The sequence below is a fragment of the Mustelus asterias genome, chromosome 26, assembly GCF_964213995.1.
Source record: "Mustelus asterias chromosome 26, sMusAst1.hap1.1, whole genome shotgun sequence".
Classification (NCBI taxonomy): Eukaryota; Metazoa; Chordata; class Chondrichthyes; order Carcharhiniformes; family Triakidae; genus Mustelus; species Mustelus asterias.
Window position 1 is genome coordinate 4,776,825 of NC_135826.1, and position 24,941 is coordinate 4,801,765.

The following is a 24,941-nucleotide window of genomic DNA, read 5'->3' on the forward strand; positions in this document are numbered from 1 at the left end:
AACTGGAGCACCCAGAGGAAACCCACAGTGACACAGGGAGAATGTGCAAACTCCACACGGTGACATGAGGTCAGAATTGAACACGGGTCCCTGGGACTATACTCATTGGAATTCAGAAGATTGAGGGGAGATCTTATAGAAACATATAAGCTTATGAAGGGAATAGATAAGATAGAAGCAGGGAGGCTGTTTCCATTGGCAGGTGAAACTAGAACTAGGGGGCATAGCCTCAAAATAAGGGGGAACAGATTTAGGACTGAGTTGAGGAGGAACTTCTTCACCCAAAGGGTTGTGAATTTGTGGAATTCTCTGCCCAGTGAAGCAGTTGAGGCTACCTCATTCAATGTTTTTAAGGCAAAGATAGATAATTTTTTGAACAGTAAAGAAATTAAGGGTTATGGTGAGCGGGCGGGTAAGTGGAGCTGAGCCCACAAAAAGATCAGCCATGATCTTATTGAGTGGCGGAGCAGGCTCGAGGGGCCAGATGGCCTACTCCTGCTCCTAGCTCTTACGTTCTTACATGAGGCAGTAGCACTAACCACTATGCCACCATGCTGCCCGAAAGGACCTGCTATGGATAGAGTCCTCCCCAGTACACTGGGTTATTAATTAATTCCATAATCCATGCTTAACCTTTCCAGGAAAAAGAATGTGTTAAAGTCCAAAACAATATAATGTAGATTCAAGGCTTCAAGATCTATAAATCCTAACATTAACCCCAAAATTACTGCAGGGATTTAGTCCCTCTGGTCATACACCCATGTATGTGGAATTTCTTTGTAGTTGCTGACTGAGTTATTAAAACAGTGCGATGAGATAATTGTAAGTGAAGGTATAACGCAGTGGAATCCCAAAAAGGTCAGCCTTACTGTCGATAACACATACCCTATGGGCATGGGTACTTATAGATCTTTTTACTTTGTAAAGGGGCTGGGATAATTCGATAACAATTTGTGAATTTGGACTAATATAAAAGCAAGGGACAGATTTTTTTGAATAATTATGAAATCGCTCATAAGATACATTTACATAAAATGCGGATGAAAATAATATTGTACAGATCAAACAGATTCGTGAAAAAGATTGAAGAACTCCAGTAGCTTGTTATTATTCGATTTTAAAGAAAGGTTTCTTTCTTTGCATTAGGGTTTGAGCGATGGCAGTTTAGATTCATTATCAGGGACTGAGCTTGCATTTCTGAAGAGCGCGCCTCAAATCCTGCCCCTCCGCTTTGATTTCAAAGACACATCATCAATCGCGTCAAAACCTCTATATAAGAAAAACAACGGTTGCACTCGTCTGGCAGCGAGCCGGCCTTCCTTTCGTCCGATTCTTCCTGCCAGTGAGTTCTCAGTGAAATCGCAGATGATGCAAACATTGCACTGAACTGGTTCGGTTCCGTCAGTAAAGATGTCATTGACCAAGTGCTAAAGTCAGAGTAGCATCTGGACAGGTACCATCACCTACTGGAGAGGAAAATCTGTCAATCTCTCGGGAGAGGTTCATGACACTGATTGTTTTGTATGTGAGGTGGTTTTAATTGCATCGCTTTTAATTCTCTTAGGAAGATGTTGGGCACCTCTGTGCTCCCCTCCATGAATGAGTCTTTCCAATATCTGAACATTTCATGTTTGGGGAATGTCTGTAGTAACACAACAGCCGCTCCGAGTCCCCCAGTGCTGATGGACGCCTGGTTGGTACCTCTCTTCTTCGGGATTTTGATGGTGGTCGGACTGGCTGGAAACTCGCTGGTGATTTATGTGGTAACAAAGCACAAGCAGATGCGAACAGTTACCAACTTTTACATAGGTAAAATCGACGAGTAAATTATCTCTCTTCTTCCTCTTCCGACTTTCCCCATATTACACGGGGTCGCCCTTCAAATCCACCATCGTTTTGTGATACATTTAGCGAGTGATTTTACAGTCAGTTACCCTTCCTACCCTCCTAATCCCCCCTATTTATCCAGTTTGGGGGGATCGGCACAGTTGCACGCTGATTTGCCTGCACCTGGGTTGAGTTCTATATATAATCCATTCGGATTAATTTATAAAGGATAGTTTGTACTGTGAAATATATGAAGATTTATGCATGAGTGATAAAACAAATCTACCAAACTAATATAATCTCTACGGTCAGAGCTACTCTGATTTTAATGTAAATCTGGTGAGAAAGAAAAGGTATATTTTATTTCCAAGTATATTAGGTAACCAGCCTCTGTAATAAAGACCAATTTAGTTTTGTAACTGTAAAATTTCCGAGGTAATGTTTCTTAAATTAAATCCGTAGCAGTAAAAAAAATCAGAAAACGATTTTATATTTATAAATCTGAAAGGGAGAAGTTTGAATAAATATCGCTTTTGATGTGTAGGGACAGTCAAGACCAATCCTTCAATCTTGCTTAAAACCCAGCGCACAGCGGTCTGAGAAATAAATTCTAATTTATTTATCTAAATATGGTAATAATGAATATTCAACATTAATTTTTTCATATAAAGAAACCCTTTTTAAAATCTTATAACATATCAAAAATGTTACTTATATAAAACAGCTGTTTATCTGATGTTAAGTTGATTCCTATAACTAAATGCTAATCTACCTCGTCCCTTCTACTGTTAAATCCCATCTACACTAAATATGGTAATAAGCTCAGAAATATTTAATGCCTCTCAATTATAATGACAATTCGCAGAATGACGCAAGGCAGCTGTTTGGTGTGCAACTTGATTGATTTCTCAATCCTCTTTTAAATTGAAATTGCCCTGAGCCTTTGTCTCTTTTTACAGCAAACCTGGCTACAACTGATATTATATTTCTGGTGTGCTGTGTCCCTTTCACTGCAGTCCTATACCCACTTCCCAGCTGGATTTTCGGGGAGTTCATGTGCAAATTTGTCAATTACATACAACAGGTGAGTCTTCCTGTGCTTTGTCTGTTGTTCCTGACTGACCTAATATAGCTACATTTTTTGAACCATGCTAAGTCCAAATTTTACTGGCCAGAATTCTGACATTTATTGAATTGGTTCATGCGTCTCAACACATTTCAGTCATTTTCGAGCATTGTCATCGCCAACATGTAAAGCTTATAGGGTTAGCTTCTCGAATGATGTGAGACACGATTTGCATCCATCCTCAAGAACATGTATCACCATCATGAAGGTGTAATTGATGAAGATTTTTTGCGTGCTGTACCAATCCTGTTCTAGCAGTCCGGGGCACAGTTGTGCTGTTTACACTGGGGTTATGTCTTAACTTGGTTCATCCCTTTAAAGCTACCGTTTAAGTGTTCCTTGTGGGGCAGTGGTTTAAAATCAGCAAATCCAAGTTATGGCAGTTGCTCGTTAACCTCTGAAGGTGGATTAGACGAACTGAGTGAAATTACTGACATGTTTTGCATCTGTAACAAGGTGTACCACTTTGATGTGTACGCTACACTATAGATATGTAGTGACATACTACATATCTATAGTGTGTCACATATGCACTAAACAGTAGCTAATGGATGGAATTCTCCCAAAAAAAGTTCTGTGTCGAATTTGCAGAAACACTGGAGTAAATCACGCTTTTTTTTCAGTGGGAGTTCACACTAGAATATCCCACACTCTGTGCAATGCACAAGCCACCAGTGTGAATATCATTAAATTTCAGGAGGCGGGGCCTATTCACCCTGGAGAGGCTGAAGTCAGCAGGCCTCTGGGCATGCGCAGTGGCAGTTTGCTGGCCAGCCCCCGTCCCAGGTGGCCTCGATCTCCAGCAACCACCTCCCAGCAGGCAACCCCCCCAGCCCACCCCGAACTACAGACCCCCTCAAAACAGATTTGCCTGCCCCGATCACCGGCCTCCCTCCTGCCCCCATCGATCCCCATGCAGAGTAAGAAGTCTCACAACACCCATGCAGAGTGGCAGTGGGACACCCCACCCCCACTGAATTACCCCTAAGCCCTGCCCTCTATAGGCCGCACTGCCTTGGCACTGCCCGATGCCCCCTGGACATGGGTACTTTTCCCCTTAGGCAGTGCCAGGGGGCACAGGCTGGCACTGCCAGAGTGCCCATGCCAAGGGGCACCACCTTCCTGCCACCTGACCCCCATGGGGGCCCGATTGCTCCCCCTTCAGTCCAGCGGGGTCAGGCTGTGAGTTCCCTGAAAGTGGGGAGCTAGTCTGAACCCTGCTGGAGTGAAATACTCCTGGTGGAATGGGAGATGTTAGCAGGCTCGCTAAACACATTAAAATAAGATGTAAAGTACTTAACTCGTGTTCCCGCCGGTTTCCAGCACAGATCAGACGGCGCCAGAAATCCGGTGCAAGGAGATGCGCGCGCGACAGGAACGCATGCCCGAATCCTGCGCATTCACGGACGCGAGATTCTCCCACCAAGCTGTGCTAGAAAATTAGTGTGGCAGGGTGGGAGAATCAGCCCCAATGTGTTGTAATGGATTCCAGGAAAAATACATTTTATATAGAAAATTTCCATGATATGCACAAAATTGTCAAAACTACAAAGGAGCAGAAATACTTTATTGATCCAATCAATTTTATTAAGGATCCTACCTGAACACAAATTGCCTTTATCTCAGCCTTTTGGCTAAAATCAAGCATCAGATCAAGCCCAAGATCAGGTGCAATGCCTTTTCTTTTCAGCCTGGATCTTGTATGTTTCTCCTGTGGAGAACATGAATTCGATTCATTTTGAATTTGAATTAGTTTTTGGAGCAAGCAAGAAAATGAAATAAGGTCTTGCCCCGTCTACTCTGCGCATTAGCTTTGTAACTAGAAGAAAGGAATAATTTTTAAAATGTTGTTGCAAGTTAGTTCAGTGGTGTCATGTGTTTCCTTGAGGGATATGGTTTTCTGATTCATACAAGAGTTGGCTCCATTGTCCTGTATCTATAAGGGTGTTCCAGAATATAACAGCAAATCATAAAGCATCCTGGTTCAGATTTCCACATCTTTCTTTCTCTCAGCTATAGGACATGGGCATCACTGGCCAGGCCAGCATGTATTGATTATCCCTAATTGCCATTGAGAAGATGTTGGTGAGCAGCCTTCTTGAAACCACTTTAGTTGGTTGAAGGTACTCCCATAATGCTGCTTGGTAGGGAGTCCCAAGATTATAACCCAGCAACAATGAAGGAACAGTGATATATTTCCATGTTGCCACGATGTGCGACTTGGAGTGAAACTTTCAGGTTGTGGTGTTCCCGTGCATATGCTGTCTTTCAATCTTCAAGGTGGTAAGGTTTCAGGTTTGGAAGGTGCTGACAGAGAAGATGGTGTGCTGTTAAAGTACATCTCATTGATGGTACACACTCCAGAGGTAGTTAGATTTTCCCTAGATGGGGATGTCCATTACCTGATACTTGTTTGGCATGAATGTTACTTTGTCATTTATCAGTCCATGCTTGAATGTTGTTCAGGTCTTGCTGCCTACAGGCATGAACTGCTACATTATCTGAGGAGTTATAAATAGAACTGAGCACTGTGCAATCATCCCAACTTCTGACCTAATGATGTTTATTGATGAAGCAGCTCAAGATGGGTTGGACATAACACATTAAACCATTAAACTAAGGAACTCCTGCCCCAGTGTCCTGAGATGGTCAGTCTCCAACAACCACAATCATTCCATTGTGCCGGGTATTACGCTAACCAGTGGAGCATTTTCCTCTTGATTCCCATTGAATTCACTTTTTGCATACTCAATGCAATGTTGCCTTGTCACTCTCACATCATCACTGGAATTCAGCTCTTTTATCCATTTTTGGACCAAGACAGTAACGAGATCTAGAGCCAAGTGGTCCTGACTGAATCCACGCTGAGCATCAGCGAGGAGATCATTTGTTTTTAATTCTTTCATGGAATGTGGGCAATGATGGCTGGGATAGCTTTTATTGCCCATCCTTAATTTCCTTTGAGGACACAGTTAAGAGTCAAACCACATTTGTGAATTTGGAGTCACATATATGCCAGACCAGGTAAGGATGTCCTCAAAGGACATTAGTGAACCAGCTGGGTTTTCATGGTTATTACTTAACTTTGAATTCCAGATTTTTTTTAAATTTAAATGTCACTATCTGCCATGGTGGGATTCAAACTCGGGTCCCCAGAGATTACCCTGGGTCTCTGGATTACTAGTCTGGTGACAATACCATTGTGCCATTGCCTCCCCGTTATTGGTGAGTAAATGCTGCTTGATATCACTATTGATGTCACCTTCCATCATTTTGCCAATGATTGAGAGGAGGCTGATGGGGTGGTACTTGGCCAAATTGGATTTTTCCTGGGAAACTTTCTACGTTGTCAAGTAGGTGTCAGTGTTGGCGTTTTACTAGAACAGATTGACTCGGGGCTTGACTAGCCTGGAGCACAACCCTTCAGCACTGAAACTGGGATATTGTTGTGTCCATAGCCTTTAATGTAACTGGTGTGTTCATCTGTTTCTCGATACCACTTGGAGTGAACTCATTAGGCTAAAAACTGACTTCTGTGCTGTTGGGGATTTCAGGAGGAGGCTGAGATGGATTATTCAATTGGCATTTCTGGTTTAAGATGGTTGTAAATACTTGAGCCTTGTCTTTTGCACTCACTGGTGCTGGGTTCCACCATCCTTGAGGATGATATGTTCATGCAGCCTCCTCCTCCTATTATTTGCTTAATTGTCCACTACCATGCATGGTTTGATGTAGCAGGATTGCAGAGCTTTGATCTGATCCATTGGTTATGGGATCACTTAGCTCTGTGAATAGCATGCTGCTTAGCATGCATGTAGTCCTGTGTTGCAGCTTCACCAGGATGACACCTCATTTTTAAGTAGAGTAGACCATGAGGACAATGTCAAATCTGTTTTTTCAAGATCTGGTTCTCCTGCTGCAGATCCAGACTGGTGGCTTTTTCTTTCAGAACTTTGCCAAGTTGGTTAATATTGGTGCTATGCACCATTCTTGGTGATGAGCATTGAAGTCCCCCACCTGACTGAGTTCTGTGTCCTTGATGTTCAACCTGGAGGAGTACTGATTCATCTGTTGATGCAGAGTGGTAACTGGTAATCAGCAGGTAGTTCTTTTGTCGATATTTTACCTGATGCTATGGGATTTCATGGGTCTGGAGTCAATTTTGAGGGCTCCCAGGGCTATTTTGTCTTGACTATATTCTATAAAGTTGCCACCTCTGGGACAGGGCATACCCAGGAATATTAATATAGGTGTCTGGGATGTTGCATGAAAGATATGATTGTGTGAGTATGATAATGTTAGATGGTTGCTTGACTAGTCTGTGGGACAGCTCTCCCAATTTTGGCGTAAGCCCTAGATGTTACTACAACTATACAGGGTATTGATGTGTCACCACTTGGTGCAGTTTTGATCTCCTTATCTAAGGAAAGACATACTTGACCAAGAGAGAGTGCAACCAAGGTTCACCAGACCAGTAGTTCTCAAACTTCATTGTCCACATATCACTTTGTTGGGGCAAAATACCTCATGGACCAGTCCTATCTCATTTTCCTTCATCTGCCACTGCAAAATAATTAATCAGTATTCATGAGAACTTACAGAAATGAAAAATATGTTGCTGCTTTTTCACAAATTAATAAATTTATGTGAAATGATTTTAAAAAAAATCAATATCATAATTATTAATGCATACCAGAAACAAAACTATAGAGATTTTAAGCTTGCCATTACAAAGAGGACATGTAGTAAGTATTCCTTCTTACATAGCATCTGATGACTAAACAACCTCATTAGTGGGGTGTGTCCCCAACATATGAACCATGTTATTTCATATGCCATTAAAAAGTTGCTAGTTATAGCTGCATAATAAGAGCTCTAATGCATTCAAACAATTGAACATGCCCTTAGTTTTGAACATCTTATGTGGCCAATCCAGGTGTCCAAGCACAAGATAACCCAAAACAACACCTAAAACCCGTCGACCACATGGCTAGCTCAGTAATTAAACTAGGTTATTTTGAACATTTAGACTTAATTCCGGGTAGCCAGATGTCTCGACCACCACTGAAAGAATCAATCAAGATGTCCTCATAGGAAGGGGGATATGCAGCATTGAATTACCATGAAAATATAGATGCTAAAAGATGAAAAGCTGGTCCACAGATTCACATTTAACAAGTCCATCTTTAGCGACCCCAAGTGTGAACAACAATGGCGAGGTATTGAAAGGCAGAACTTCCAGTCATTACTCCCATAGAATCTACTGAGGCATCAAAAAGTTACCCAGTCAAGAATAAAGTATGCGCCGCTGAAGGAAAGAATCTGCCTCGCCTGATGTGTCAAAAGAAGTGATCTTCTCCGTTACGTGCGATGTGAAAACAGGCAGGGTGAATCAGCCCGAAATGTAGTCCTTTCTTGTATAGCGTGGATTTGGTTGTTAAATGCTGCTCGCATCCTTGCCAAATCTGCACTCATATCCCAGTAAGTCCTGATTGGATGGTCTTGATAAGTGACATCGCGGTGCTGTTATCTAAGGAAATAAAGGAAGGTATCAAATTGAAAGAAAATGCTGACAAAGTGGCAAAGATTAGTGGGAACCTAGAGGATTGGGAAATCTTTAAAGATCAGCAGAAAGCCACGAGAAAAGCTATAAAGAAAGGTAAAATGGATTACGAGAGTAAACTAGCTCAGAATATAAAAACAGATAGCAAAAGTTTCTACAAATATATAAAACGAAAAAGAGTGGCGAAAGTAAATATTGGTTCTTCAGAGGACGAGAAGGGGGATGTAATAACTGGAAATGAGAAAATGGCTGAGGCATTGAACAGGTATTTTGTGTCGGTCTTCACAGTGGAAGACACAAATAACATGCCAAAAATTGATGACAGGAAGGCTATGGCAGGTGAGAACCTAGAAACTATCAGTATCACGAAAGAAGTAGTGTTGGGCAAGTTAATGGGGCTAAAGGTAGACAAGTCTCCTGGTCCTGATGGAATGCATCCCAGGGTACTAAAAGAGATGGCGGGAGAAATAGCAAATGCACTAGTGATAATTTACCAAAATTCACTGGACTCTGGGGTGGTTCCCGCAGATTGGAAAACAGCAAATGTGACGCCACTGTTTAAAAAAGGAGGTAGACAAAAGGCAGGTAACGATAGGCCAGTTAGCTTAACTTCTGTAGTAGGGAAAATGCTTGAATCTATCATCAAGGAAGCAATAGCAAGTCATCTGGATGTAAATTGTCCCATTGGTAAGACGCAGCATGGGTTCATGAAGGGCAGGTCATGTTTGACTAATTTGGTGGAATTCTTTGAGAACATTACATGTGCAGTGGACAATGGGGAACCTGTGGATGTGGTGTATCTGGATTACCAGAAGGCATTTGACAAGGTGCCGCACCAAAGACTGCTACATAAGATAAAGGTGCACGGTGTTATGGGTAATGTATTAGCATGGATAGAGGATTGGTTAACCAACAGAAAACAAAGAGTGGGGGTAAATGGGTGATTTTCTGGTTGGCGATCAGTGACTAGTGGTGTGCCTCAGGGATCAGTGTTGGGACCGCAATTGTTTACGATTTACATAGGTGGTTTGGAGTTGGGGACCAAGTGTAGTGTGTCAAAATTCACAGATAACACTAAGATAGGTGGAAGACCAAAATGCGCAGAGGACGTGGAAAGTCTGCAAAGGAATATAGATAATCTTAGTGAGTGGGCGAGGGTCTGGCAGATGGAGTACAATGTTGGTAAATGTGAGGTCATCCATTTTGGTAGGAATAACAGCAAAATGGACTATTATTTAAATGGTAAAAAATTGCAGCATGCTGCTGTGCAGTGGTTTGCAGGTGCAGCAGGTAATTAAGAAGGCAAATGTCCTTCATTGCTAGAGGGATGGAGTTTAAAAACAGCGAGATTATGTTGCAGCTGTATAAGGTGCTGGTGAGGCCACACCTGGAGTACTGTGTACAGTTTTGGTCTCCTTACTTGAAAAAGGATATACTGGCACTGGAGGGGGTGCAGAGGAGATTCACTAGGTCGATTCCGGAGTTGAGAGGGTTGGCTTATGAGGAGAGACTGAGTAGACTGGGGCTATACTCATTGGAATTCAGAAGAATGAGGGGAGATCTTATAGAAACATATAAGATTATGAAGGGAATAGATAAGATAGAAGCAGGGAAGTTGTTTCCACTGGCGGGTGAAACTAGAACTAGGGGGCATGGCCTCAAAATAAGGGGAAGCAGATTTAGGACTGAATTAAGGAGGAACTTCTTCACACAAAGGGTTGTGAATCTGTGGAATTCCCTGCCCAGTGAAGCAGTTGAGGCTACCTCATTGAATGTTTTTAAGGCAAGGATAGATACATTTTTGAACAGTAAAGAAATTAAGGGTTATGGTGAGCGGGCGGGTAAGTGGAGCTGAGTCCACAAAAAGATCAGCCATGATCTTATTGAATGGCGGAGCAGGCTCGAGGGGCCAGATGGCCTACTCCTGCTCCTAGTTCTTAGGTTCTTATGCTCCCTCGCCCACTGAAGAACAAGCTCCTTCTCTTTCTAACGATGGAACCATACTACAATGGCTGACGGGGGGGTTGTCTGAGTGAGATTTCAGTCAAAAGGTATGGTGGGGTCTTTCAGGCTCCAGGAGTTTGGGGAAAGTCTCCTTGCCCACCACCTTTTTGAATAAATCTGACATAAACTGTGTGGGCTTTGGCCCTCGGTCCCTCTGGTAGTCCAACAATGCATACTTTTTGTCATCTAAACCTGCTTTCCAGGTCATCAACTTTCACCCACAGCAACATGCTCTCCTTAATCACCGCCTTGGTGTCAGCTTGGGTTCCAGCATAAAGATCCTGTTGCTGTGGTCCGAGATGGCTATCTTGATGTCGATAAGGGTGCTGGCGTAAGAACTAACAACTAGATGAATGGTATCAAGAAAGGACTGAATTGGACCCAATGACTCCTCCAGAGTCAAACTTTGTCGGGATTTATTGAGCTCCGCATCAAGAATTTTGCTTAGGGTGTCAGTCGTCAAAGGCGTGAGGGAGCTGGTCGCCAGCTTAACTGAAACCGTCTCGGCAGGTGTGTCCTTATCAATTGAGTTTTTGCTGCCTGCGAGCTTTAACATCCGAGGCATATTTGGATAAACTTGGTACCAGAGCGTTTAGATTAGTTTTGCAGCAGCAAATAAAAGATATAAAGGTAAAGTCACCAGGACCATAAGCTACTCTTCCTTTTGAGGGGGAGAGCTGACAGGTGGTGATTTAAGCTGAAGATCACCACATCTCGGGGGGGGAGGGGCAAAGTTGAGGAGGCAGGCCTTCATGAATAACCTCAGCAGTACTAACCAGCTGTCCAGCCAACTGAGTTAACTGACCCCCAAATAAATCCGAATAAAAAATTAATCAGCATAGTGAAAAGTAATTTGAAAAAAATCATTGGGAGAAACATCATGTGTGCTTCCTCTACTTCGCTCAGCCAGAAGTCTGATATTTATTTTTACAGATCAGCAGATCCATCAAACAGCTTGGCAGCATCTGTCCCCCTGAGGGAGCACATTGGAAGTGCCCACCATAGACATTCTTGAATTGTGAACATTCATACTGCAAGAGAATATGTTTATTTGAAACATTCTAATATAGGGGCATAACTATAGGGTTCATGGTGGGAGATACAGGAAGGATATCAGAGGTAGGTTCTTTACACAGAGAGTGGTTGGGGTGTGGAATGGACTGCCTGCAGTGATAGTGGAGTCAGACACTTTAGGAACATTTAAGCGGTTATTGGATAGGCACATGGAGCACACCAGGATGATAGGGAGTGGGATAGCTTGATCTTGGTTTCAGATAAAGCTCGGCACAACATCGTGGACCGAAGGGCCTGTTCTGTGCTGTACTGTTCTATGTTCTATGTTACAAAGTCAACATGACTATCTTCTTCTGAGAAATTAATACTTACCTTACATCTACATTAGTCAAACAAGATCAACAATTGCATGAATCTTATTTATGGAATTATATTGTTGGTGATCACACGAATGACGACTTATGCGTGCAAGCTGGTGCCGGTCTAGTTGTGTGACATCACGTGAGTGGTCTGGATAAGGATTCAGGCTTGTTTTCCTGAACGGTCTCAGCCGTGGCATTGTGTGCCAGTGACTTGGCATTTTGAACCAGCCTGTGACCATCTGAAGAAGTCCTCGTAGAACACCAGTGGTCTGCGGACCACATTTTAAGAATTACCACACTGGACTTGTTCCTGGAAAAAGGGAATTATTCTAACAGGAGAGATCGAGTATATTGCACCCACATTCCCTTGGAGTTTTGAAGAATTTTGAAGAGTTTCAAAACATATGAAATCCTTAAGGTGCTTGACAGAGAGAGAATCATTTCCCTGGCCAGTAAATCTATAACACAGGGTCGCAATTTCAGAATAAGAGATGAGCCATCAAGTAATGAGATGAGGAGAAATTTATTCACTCAAATGGTTGAGAATCTTTGGACTTCTCTACCCCAGAGTGCTGTGGATGCTCAGTTATTGAGTATATTCAAGACAGGGGAAATCAGATTTTTGGGTACTAATGAAATTAAGGTATATGGGGATAGTGCAGGAAAGTGGAGTTGAGGTAGACAATCAACCATAATCTTACTAAAAGGCAGATCAGGCTCAAAGTGCCAAATGGTCTCCTGCTCCTATTTCTGTAGTTCCTATGCAAGAGGACTTTAAATATTTCATTCCACAAAGTTATGCCTTACACAACCAAAAGCACCTAACATAGAAACCAGAAGCAGGAGCAGGCAATTTAGCCCTTTGAGCCTGCTTCGCCATTCATTTTGATCATGGCTAATCATCAAATTCAATATCCTGATCCCTCCTCCGCCCCCACCCCCCCATATCTCTTGATCCCTTTAGCCCCAAGAGGTATATCTAATTTCTTCTTGAAATCAGACAATGTTTTGGCCTCAATTACATTCTGTCGTAGTGAATTCCACACATTCACCACCCTCTGTTTAGAACCTCAGTTCTAAAAGGTTTATCCCTTATCCTCAAACTATGACTCCTAGTTCTGGACTCCCCCACTATTGGGAACATTCTTTCTGAATCTACCCTGTCTAATCCTGTTAGAATTTTATAAGTTTCTATGAGATCCCCTCTCACTCTTTTAAACTCCAGTGAATATGATCCAAACTGACTTAGTCTCTCTTCATGTGATAGACCTGCCATCCCAGGAATCAGCCTGGGAAACCTTCACTGTACTCCTTCTATAGCAAGGACATCCTTCCTCAGAAAATACTCCTGCACACAATACTCCAATACTGCCTCACCAATGTATACAGTTGCAGTAAAACATCCCTATCCCTTTACTCAAATCCTCTCACTATGAAGGCCTACATACCATTTGCCTTCTTTATTGCCTGCTGTACCTGTGCACTTTCAGCGACTGATGCACGAAGACACCAAGGTCTCACTGAGTATCCACCTCTCTCAATTTACACCCATTAAGGTAATAATCTGTCTTCCTATTATTGCTACCAAAGTGGATAACCTCACATTTATCCACATTACACTGCATCTGCCATGCATATGCCTACACACTCAGCCTGTTCAAATCACGCTGAAACATCTCTGCATCTTCCTCACAGTTCACCCTCCCACCCAACTTTGTATCATCTGCAAATTTGGAGTTGATATGTTCAGTTCCCTCTTCCAAATTATTCATCTATAATGCGAATAGTTGGGGTCCTAACACAGATCCCTGCGGAACCCCACTAGTCACTGACTGCCAATCAGAAAAAGACCCATTTATGCTTCCTATCTGCTAACCATCTCAAGATATTAACTGCAATCCCATGTACTTTAACTTTACACAGTAGTCTGTTATGTGAGACCTTGTCAAAAGCCTTCTGAAAGTCTAAATAAATCACATTCACTGGTTCTCCTCAGTCAACTCTACTAGTTACATCCTCAAAGAATTCCAATAGATTCGTCAAGCATGATTTCCCTTTTGTAAATCCATGCTGACTTTGTCTGATTATACCACTGCCTTCTAAATGCTGAGTTATGAAATCCTTGATAATGGACTCTAGCAATTTCCCAGTACTAGGCTCACTGGTCTATAGTTCCTTGTTTTCTCTCTACCTCCCTTTTTGAATAGCGGGCTTACATTAGCTATGTAACTTTTGGCACTGCCCAATCCCCACCAGGTTGAAGGGTCAGCGATGGGAAGTCATGGGGTTGGCCAGCGATCGGGCTGGCCAGCGATTGGGAGGCCGGCAATACGGGGCCACTGCTCAGGCGCTGATCTTGGCACATGCGCAGTGACCTGCTCAGCGCTGACATTGGGAGAATTTCCCTGGCTTATTTCGAATAATATTTTGAAATCTTTTAAGTCAATCTGAGAGGACAGACAGGGCCTGAGTTTAGTTTTATTTATCTAAAAAGACTTTGTTGTTAAAAGCATAAAGTCTCCTTGGCCAGGGCAGGGGTTCGCTCTTTTCAGTCTGGTGTGACATGCTTTTATAGCATCTGTCTGAGTTTTTAAAAAAACATAACTGTCTGACGTTCAGAGATCAAAACAGTTTGCTAGCACCAAGGTCTAGATACCTTCCTGAATAACCAGAGATGTTTAATGAATAGCCTATTGTGTGATCTCTGAAAGAAACCACTTCTCATCTTACATATTAAGTACTCCTGATTTGCCTACACATTCACAACACAGCATTTGAAGATAATCAGGCAGTATTTGCACAGAACACATTTAAAAAATGTTATGGCAAAGTCTTCTCCATCGGGAATTGACCAAATAATTCCTAATCCTGAGCGCAGTTTTACCTTGCTCTGCTACCTTCAACCCCCAGTGTGAGATTTATGCGATTGATGGCAATGGCAAATGTAACCCTAGGGCTAGCTCAGTTAGTAGAATGTGAAATGCTCAAGCTCAGGCCTCATTTTTGAGGTGTGGTAGTTCTGTTGGTAAACCAGCATCACAAAAGTTGAGAGTACAATCTCACTACTTAAATTAGTGAAATCAATAAACCTGTATTTTTTGAAAAACCCTGATGTGCCATCAGTCTGGCTTTCATGAGCCTCCAGCCTCTACACAGCAAACAAACCATGAAGTGGTTAATACAAAGTTCAAAAGTAAGGAGCCAATGATTACAGAGGGAGGGGGGGAAAAGATAGGGGAGAAGGGGCCGATGATCGTGGGTGGGGAGGGTGGAGAAGGGCAGCATGGTGGCACAGTGGATTAGCACTGCTGCCTCACAGCAACCGGGTTTGATTCCCGGCCTTCGTTCACTGTCTGTGTGGAGGTCTGTACGTTTTCCCTGTGTCTGTGTGGGTTTCCTCCGGGTGCTCCAGTTTCCTCCAACTGTCCAAAAAGACATGCTGGTTAGGTGCATTGGCCTTGCTAAATTCTCCCTCAGTGTACTCGAACACAAGCTGGAGTGTGGCGACTAGGGGATTTTCACAGTAACTTCATTGCAGTGTCAACATATGGGGGGAGATTATCGTCGATGGGAGGAGGGAAGGAGCCAATGATTGCAGGGGAGAAGGGGCTGATGATTGCAGGGAATTGGGGAGATGGGCCGATTATCAGGAGTGGGGGGGGTGGAGAGGGAGCTGGTGATCGTGGGGAGGGAGAAGGGGATGATTATCACGGGGGGCAGGTGAAAAGGGGCCAATGATTGCGTTGGAGTAGGGAGATGGGCCAATTATCGGAGGTGAGTGGAGAGGGGGCCGATAATCGTGGGCAGTGGGGAGGAGGGGATGACTATCATGGGGGGAGAGAAGGGGCCGATAATTGCGGGGGAGTAGGGAGATGGGCTGATTATCAGGGGTGTTGGAGAGACGGCCAATGATTGTGGGCAGTGGGGAGAAGAGGCCGATGATCACGGGGGGATAGTTAGAGCGGATGCTGGTTCCAATTGGGGCTGGTGATGGGAGCCCCTGAGGCCTCAGTGGTGGGGTGAGGGGAGGTTTATTGCAGTTCTAATTGGGGTGTTCTTTAAAGATGGCATCCCGATCTGTGTACAGATGGCTTTTGCTGGCAGGTTTGGATCCCTCCCCTTTCTATGACGACGTGAATCATGCCCCATGATTTTTCTTGGCAGAGTGTGATAAAATAAGGAGAGAAAACCAACTGGAGAGTAACACACCGGTTTTCTTCCCAGAAACAACACTCTGCCATTTTGTGATAAGACTTCACCCGATGTGCCCGATTTTACAATTGCGTTGCATGTGTTTTTGGGCGTGAAAACTTGGCAAAGTCAGGTGTGAGGCGAGTAGCGTGATCCGCGCCCACTTCCGCGCCAGTTCCCCCTTTACGAAGGCCCAAAAATGGCCACGATCGGGACCATGCCTGAAATGGGCATGACAGCCGTTTAAATGCATTTGCATGTATTTAATGACTTAATGTGCTGTTCGCCCAACTTTACTGGCAGTTCCCCCTTTCACTGCGTTCACTCATCCAGAATCGGCACAAAACAGACATGGTCCACAAAAGTCCGATTCGGGTGCTCCAGTTAGTGAGGAGGTAGATGCCTAGCGTCCGATGGCTCTCTGGTTGAGATTGGTTGGGGGGGGGGGAGCTTCGCTGCCAGTCTGCCTGAGATCAATGTGGGGGAAGGGGGGTCCGCTGCCATTCTGCCTGAGATCAGTGAGGGGGAAGGGGGTGTCCGCTGCCACTCTGCCTGACATCAGTGGGGGGGAGGGAGCCACAATCGGTCTGGGTGGGGGTGGGGGAATAAGAGAGTCAGTAATGTTGTGGGGGTGGGGCAATATCTGTGGGGGCCAGGGGGAGGTATTATCTGGCCCGGGAGGGATGTGGCAGGGGAGCGGCATTCTATCATTTTTTTATCTGCGCATGCGCAGTTGGAGACGCCGATCAGAGCTGCAGGGTTTCAGGGGCATTAAGCCCCGCTCATAGGCTTCTGCTGCTCGATTCGGAATCACTGATATTTTTGCAGGCAGTGTATGTATGGGGGCACCTGAGAACGAGTCTAAAAGTCGGATCTGAAACACTCCCAGTTTCAAGTCCACCCAGCACTTAGAATCAAAATGGTAAAATAGGGCCCTATGTGTTTAATACCCAACAGTTCCAGCTGCATATCAGCATCAGTTGTGCCTCTGTCTAAGTTGCATCTCCTCTGATGTGAAGGGCAGTATCATGAGCCAGTGTTCTCCATCCATGCAAATTACGACAGGGCTCAAGATCCCGATGTCCGGATGTCGTAATGGACATGAATCTGATTTACATGCATTTTCATATATTTTAATATAATTGACACCCCCTCCCCTCCGTATCTTGACCCTTACCATATCTTCAAACCACGCCAACAGGTTGGCATTATGCCCCCTTGATTTTGTTTGACACAGTGTGGTAAAATTTGGAGAGAAAACTGATGGGTTTCTTTGGAGAGAAACATGCTGGTTTTCTTGCCGGAAGCAACACTCTGCTATTTTGTGGTAAGACTTCACCCTATGTGCCCGATTTTACCATTGCATTGCACATGTTTTTGGGTGTGAAAACTTGGCAAAGTCAAGTGTGAGGCGAGTAGGCGATCCGCACCCGCTTCCGCGCCGGTTCCCCCTTTATGAAGGCCCAAAAATGGCCACGATCGGGACCATGCCTGAAACGGCATGACGGCCGTTTAAATACATTTGCATGTATTTAATGACTTAATGGGCTGCACGCCCAACTTTACTGGCACTTACCCCTTTACTTATCAAAACACTCTTTTTTGATAAGATTTAGCCCAAGGTAAATACCTACATTATTGAAAAGATATGCATAGAAATACATACATACGTTGACGGTGCTGAAATCATTTTTGGGTCCTGATTCTACTAAAATATCTCTCTGATACCAGTTGAGAAGCACATGTAAAGGCTACTTCGACTGTAGCTGATAGTTAAGTTTCAATTACTGATGCTTTTAATCATCATCATGCTGAAGACAGTGAAAAAGGTGATGCAAGGAGAGAATCTGGCATTCTGCAGCAGAAACTGGAGGGAATTAGAATCTGTATTCATGTTATAACTTTGGAATTGTGTGTTGGGACAGTTCCACAAAACCAGCAATAGGATGTACAGATAGCCCTTAGTGCATCTTCAAAACTTTACACATCACTCTCTCACTTCTTGGAAGAATCCCATAAGAGTTTTAACAAAACTGAATTCAAAGCAAAAGAAGAGCTGCCTGATGTAGACTACAGTGCTTAAATAAACAGAAAAGGATTGGAAAAGAAGTCAATGCTGATTAAGCACCTAATGCCTTCTCCAAGAGACAAATTTTGGGCAAAATTCTTTATCCCTATGATAAGAGCAAATTACTGAGGATGGTGGAATCTGAAATAAAAACAGAAAATGCTGGAAAATCTTAGTAGGTCTGACGGCATCTTGGGAGAGAGAACAGAGCCAACGTTTCAGGTCTGGATGACCGTTTGTTCAAGCTTTGTCAGCTCTAATGAAGAGTCATCCAGACTTGAAACATTAACTCTGTGCTCTCTCACAGATACTGTCAGACCTGCTGAAATTTTCCAGCATTTTCTGCTTTTGTTCCTTTATCTCTGTGATGGATGTACTTGAAACAAATTTGAAGAAAAAAGCAATCATATACAAAAATGTTGCAAACAATTTTTTGTTTTTGGTTCATTTACATGTCTGAGAAAAAGTGCTTTGTGAAAGTGTAAAACTTCTGATAAAAGCCAATGCAGATGTTGATGTTAACCTCAGTGGGGAAATAAAACACTTCCATGATTATATTAAGGAAACTTATGCAGATAAAGGTTATTTAAGCCACCAGGGCCTATATCAAATCATCATCCAAGATAAGATTCAGTTGACATTCCTTAATATAGAAACAACATTGCAGCTATTTCTGAGTCAAATGCTACCAAATGTTCAGAGGAAAGGTCATTTTCATGACTGAAAAACATCAAAAATGAACTGCGGACAATGCTGCAAGGAAAGCCACTTTGTGTATTGAAAAATTTCATAGCTTATCATTTGACATCATCAGTGACTTTGCTGTCTAAAATCATGAAATAAAATGTTTAAAATATTTTACCTAATGTGATGTGCAGACACACTGCAGGTTGTATTACTGCTTCCAGTTAGTAAGTTGCTGATTTATGTAACAGCTTTTTACTTGGTGTCGATAAAAAAATTCATGTCTAGTAATTAAGAAAACATGAACATTTTTTAAATTTGAAAGTATATAATGCAAAGGGATATTTTGTAAGACATGTTTTAGTTAAATTATAATTTATTCTTTATGCTTTTGCCTTTGGTCAGATGCACATATAACACCTTCATATTTACATTTTCAGTGTCCTTTCTGTGAGAATAATAAAGCATTATTTTTATTGTAAGGAGTCTCTTAAACTTGACATAATTTAGGGCCTCAGCATATCATAATCCGGCTGCCAATCAGAAACGGGTGCCAATCAGCCAGGCTGCTTTGTCCTGGATGGTGTCGAGCTTATTGAGTGTTGTTGGAGCTGCACATATTCAGGCAAATGGAGAGGGTTCAATCACACTCCCGACTTGTGCCTTGTAGATGGTTGATGAGCTTTGAGAAGTCAGGAAGTGAGTTACTCACCACAGTATTCCTAGCCTTTGACCTACTCTTGTAATCACCGTATTAATACTGGTCCAGTATTAATACTGGTCCAGTACTGGTCCAGTTCACTTTCTGGTCAATAGTAACCTGAAGAATGATAGTGGGAAATTTAATGATGGTATTGCCATTTTAAATGTATTTATCTCATCATTCAATGTCATATTTATTTGTTCCATCACCTTGGTAAATACCAAAGCAAAATAATTATTCAATATTTCTCCCATTTCCATCCCAGCCTTTTTTATTGATGTGCCAGTAAAATATTTTACATTTTTTGTGTTCCTTGACAATTTAATTTCTTAATCCGCTTTGTCTTCCTCAATGTTTTTTGATTTCTCTCCTAATCTCTTCATATTCACTTTTATCATATCCTCCTTTGCTATCTATGTGTTTAATATATATATATATATATATATATATATATGCCACTTTCCTAACCCTCAGTTGGTCCCTTATGTGCTGATTCATCTATGGTCTCCCATTTTAGAATTATGTAGAGCCAAATGAAGAACCGAATATTTTGATATCAAAGGTAAAGAATACTTTGAAATTGATGAGTACAGGAAAAGCTCCAGACATAGAAGAAATAACAACAGAACATCTAAAAGCCCTTGGGAAAACAGAATTTGAGGTGATAACAGAAATTTATGATCAAATCTATACCAAAGGATACATACAATGGGGGTGATTCAGCAGCAGTACGGACCAGGAGACTCAAGCGGAGGCCGCATAGTTGGCTTCCCACTGGGTGAGTCTCCAGTCGCTGGATTTTTGGCACCGTTAGCTCCACAAATTTTAATATCATTAGTGGGCCAGGGCCTCTCCCCCACCCCCACCAGGAGTATTTCACTTCAGTGGGATTCACAATAGCTCCACACTAGCAAGGGGGCTGGCGGCCCAATCCTGCTGGAGTGAAGGGGAGGCCATCGAGGATCACCAGGAGGTTGGGCAGCCTGGCCCCCTAGCACTGCCTAAGGGGCAAAGTGGCAATGCCCAGGAGGCACCTTGGCACTGCCCACCAGTGCCAAGGTGCCTCACCCCTCTGGGGGGGCGATCGGTAGGTGTGGGGAGTCCTGCTGCCACTCTGCACTCGTCAGTGATGGGGAGGGAGGCCAGCAATTGGGGCTGGCCATTGGGGTGGGGGTGGTGTCGGAGCTGAGGGGGGGACGGGAGGGGAGGGGGGAGGGACTGTGGGGTGGGGGGTGGGGCCAGGGGGGAATCAGGAGATTGGGACAGCCGAGGGGGCGGTGGAGACGTCATTGAGATGGGCTGGGGGGTGGGGTGGGTCGAGGCTGTCCCTGATACATCTGGGGGTACAGTGATTGGGTCATGGGGGGACCTGTGGGGCAGTAAATCCGTGGGGGTCATGGGGCTGGCCAGCGATCGAGCTGGCCAGCGATCGGGAGACCGGCAGTGCGGGGCCACTGCGCATGCGCCGATTCCGGCACTGACAGATTGGCACATGTGCAGTGGCCTACTCAGCGCTATGCTGCCGGCCTCTCCAGCGGGAATAGGCCCCGCCCACAGCTTTTTAATGCGTGCACAGTGCAGTGCACAGTGTGTAGGAGATTCATTTTGAAAGTCCTGCTAAAAAAACCAGGGTTTACTCCAGTTTTTACACAAATTCGACACTTAGAATTTTTTTGGGAGAATCCCACCCTATGTCTCATTCCTCACAACACATGATTGCCTCCAGCTCTCCTGTTCAAATGTTGACCTTTAGATCCTCAGTCTTTGTCACTATTCTTCTACCAGTGCTGCCATGTTACCAGTTTATGGTAGCGGATATGTGAGAGTGGTATAATTGCTTATTTCTCCATCTTCAATAAAGTGCATTCTCTCTGATCACATGATTTAAGTTGGAAATTTGTCACCCATCATATTTGCATCCAATTTGTGCCCTCTGTTTATCAATAGATTTGGACTGCAATTTTTGAAAGAAAATGAGAAAAATCTTTTCAACCTTAGCAGCATGGTGGCCACTGGTTAGCACTGCTGCCTCACAGCACCAGGGACCCGGGTTCAATTCCAGCATCTGGTCACTGTCTGTGCGGAGTCTGCACGTTCTCCCCGCGTCTGCGTGGGTTTCCTCCAGGTGCTCTGGTTTCCTCCTACAGTCCAAATATGTGCGAGTTAGGTTGTCAGGGGATTAGCAGGGTAAATATATGGGGTTACAGGAATAGGGCCTGGGTGGGATTGTGGACTCGATGGGCCAAATGGCCTCCTTCTGCACTGTAGGGATTCTATGCTTCTATGTTCCAAAGTGCTTTCTAGTCAAATATTACTGAAGTGCAGCACTAACACAACAGCCAAATTGCACACAGTGAAATCCCACAAACAGTAATGTGATAATTATCAGATAGTCTGTCTTTTAGAAATGGCAATTGTGGGGTAAATATTGTCCAGGACAGCAAGGAGAACTCTCCTGCTGTTCTTTGAATAGTGTCATGAGACCTGTTATGTCCATTTGAGAGGGAAGCAGAACTCAGGTTCTCGTTTCAGCCAGTTATCTGACACCTCTGCCAGCATACTGGAGTGACAGCCTAGATTTCATGCTCAGTTCTCTGGTTGCCACACTAACCCATAATCTCTTGACTCTAAGGCAAAAGTGCTACCACTCAGCCACAGCTGCTGCAGTATTCACAGCACAGAATGGATGGTAATGGATCAGTTGTCTATTTTAAATACTGTCCCTTGCCTTGGTGCAAACAATAATCAAACAGGGTGTAAAATGTTTTTGCTGGCCTTAAAAATGCAAATTCATCTTCCATGATTGGGAAGGACTGAGTTCTGCTTAAAAGGTAATTTTTTAAAAATTTCAATAATTAATTCAGAATGACAGATCTTTTGTAAGTGTTCTGAAGCTTTTCTGTTGCTTTGGAAATTTAAAACATTTTTTTTGACAGATATCCTATTGCTACTTCTGCCTGTTTAAGATAAAAGCCCAATTTTGATTTTACGTAGAATTCAGCCTCATAAATAAGCTTTTAAACCTTGTAAGTGGCTTTTTTAAAACAGTGAATACACAGTGGATTTTTAACACCTCTGAAAAATTCTCCCTCCCACTAGTTTACTCTAAGACAGAGTGAGACAAAGTATGGGCCATTTTCAGCCCCCATGCCCTGGCAATCCAGCCATTGAAGCTCAGACAACTCCTCCTCTACAGGGTAAGTCAGTTGTTATATTCAGGTCGGGTACAGAAATCAAAAGAACTTGTCAGTCACATAGTTTCCATTATCGTATGGTGCTTTTTTTCTTAGGCATTTGATAAAGTCCTTCATAAGAGATTTGAAACTCATGGAATTGAAGGCAGGTTATTGACCTGGGTTAGGAAATTGGCTGAGTGGCAGGAAGTGGAGATGAGGGATAATGGACAAAAATTCTAATTGGCAGGGCATAACAAGTGGCATCCCGTAGGGATGTGTATTGCTGTCTTAGCTATTTTCTGTATTTATTAATTGGATATTGGGATCATGAGTCATGTATCCAGGCAGTGTTGATAGAGGCAAATGCCCTTCCATATGGTTTTTTTTTTGGTTGGGATTATTCATCAGCTACCAAGATAAAGATGTTCAGTCACACTGCATATGCATCATGTTCATAACATTTTTTCTGTAGTATGCTCTGTTAATGCATGCTTTCCTAAAATTCTACTGTAAGTACAGACGCAAAGTAATTATTCACAGTTAACAATCTTGTTTGCCTTTTTCTTATTTGCATTTACAGTTTACGGTTACCTGTTTTCAAGGAGGACAAATTGTGCCAGATCACCTCTTTTTTGCAAAGTCCTTTTTGTTGATTTTGATATCTCTTGCAAGTTTATTTTGATATTCTCTTTTGTAGCTCTTATTATCTATTGTTACCGTTTTATTGTTATTGGTATCATTCCCAGTCACCATGATCTGTGTAATGTTTTGCATTTTCCTTTGTTTTTGTCCCTAAACTTGTTTGTCACTTATGGCTGTTTTGTTTTGGCAAGTAGAGCAAATAGGAATTTAAACTGGTCTTGTATCATGTTAAAAACTTACTTGGACATCTCCCACTGACCATCTGTTGATTTGCCCATTGACAGATTTGTCCATTTTAGTGTGGCCAGTCTTTGGCTTATCCTGTTGAAGTAGGCCTTACCTAAAGCTAGAGTCTTAGTAGTCATCTCGTGTTTCTCCTTTTGAAACACTGCATTGAAATCGGTCGTATTATAATCACTATTAGATAAATCTTCATGCATTATTAACTTGTTAACCAATCTGGCTCATTACTTATTAAATCTAATATAGCCTAACCCATTATTGGTTCTGGAGCATATTGTTACAGAAAATATTCTAAACATGCTGAAGAATTTTGCTTTTTTGCTTATCCCAATCTGTATGCAGTTAAAATTCTCCCATTAAAATCACTGCCTCTGCTACATGCTAATAGCTTAGACAACATAAAAACAGAGTACTTTCTTTAAGTGCTATGTATTTATCATCTGTGAGGATTGTTATAAATCCATTTATTTTCTATGTCCCTGTGTGCTAAGTTAGCAGACTATGGAGATTCTAATATTTAAGGTACAGGATGTTTCACTGCGTGTTACATTTGGTTCCTGCCTAGCAACAAAGGTGGCACCCTCTTGGAGTGTTTTAATAGGTCACCAGATCAGTCCAAAGGGTCAGTGGGCAGTCAGGTTTTTAGTCAGTTAGCCAGCAAGTGTCCCAGGTGAGGGATAAAGACAGGGACAGCAACATGTCCCAGATAAGTTAAAAGAAAGGAGCAGAGGAACTGGTTCCAAGTTAGAGAAAAGTTGTAGGGAGCAGGCTTTAAGTGAAGTGGGTTAGAGAGAAGCCCGGAAGATCCACAATGGCAGTTGAAGGCTGGTGACTCCGTACTGTGGATCATTGAGGTGAAGTATCCCTTTTGGAGCAGTGGTGTTCTGTTTGGCACGACTAAAGGGCTGAAACTGTTATTGTAAGCTAGTCTTTCAGTGTACTTTGGAATTGAGAGAAACTGGGGGGGGGGGGGGGGGGGGTTTCTGGCTGTGCTCACCGCAAAAGTGGAAAATCCTGCCCAAGGTCCATGGACCTTTGCATGGTCCGCCCACCTCCGCCCAGTATGATTCCCGTGGTGGGTGGGCTGGGAAAATTCCCCCCTGGATCTCAGAAGACAAGATTGAAACCCAGCAAGGTTGGTCATTGTTGAAGCCCTCCAAGTTGAGTGAATTTTGAAGAGAATTCCAAGGCATGATCGTCAAAGGTGAAGATTGGGAATCTGGTGAGTTTCAGAGAGATTGGTTGATGTAGTGTGGTGTGATTGACCACAGTTGGTTTCTTAATTGTGTAAAAGCTGAGGGTTGAGGTATAAAACCCTTCTAATTAAAAACTCTAAGG

At 43.1% G+C, this 24,941-nt stretch overlaps 1 protein-coding gene across 1 annotated transcript in view; it reads left to right on the forward strand.

Moving 5' to 3' along the window:
• Positions 1-1,568: 1,568 nt before the first annotated feature.
• LOC144479436 (G-protein coupled receptor 54-like) overlaps positions 1,569-24,941 on the forward strand; it is a 45,385-nt gene continuing 22,012 nt past the window's right edge. The window contains exons 1-2 of the mRNA XM_078198093.1: positions 1,569-1,809; positions 2,787-2,911. Coding sequence (XP_078054219.1) covers positions 1,569-1,809; positions 2,787-2,911 — 366 coding nt within the window. The remainder of the gene's footprint in view (positions 1,810-2,786; positions 2,912-24,941) is intronic.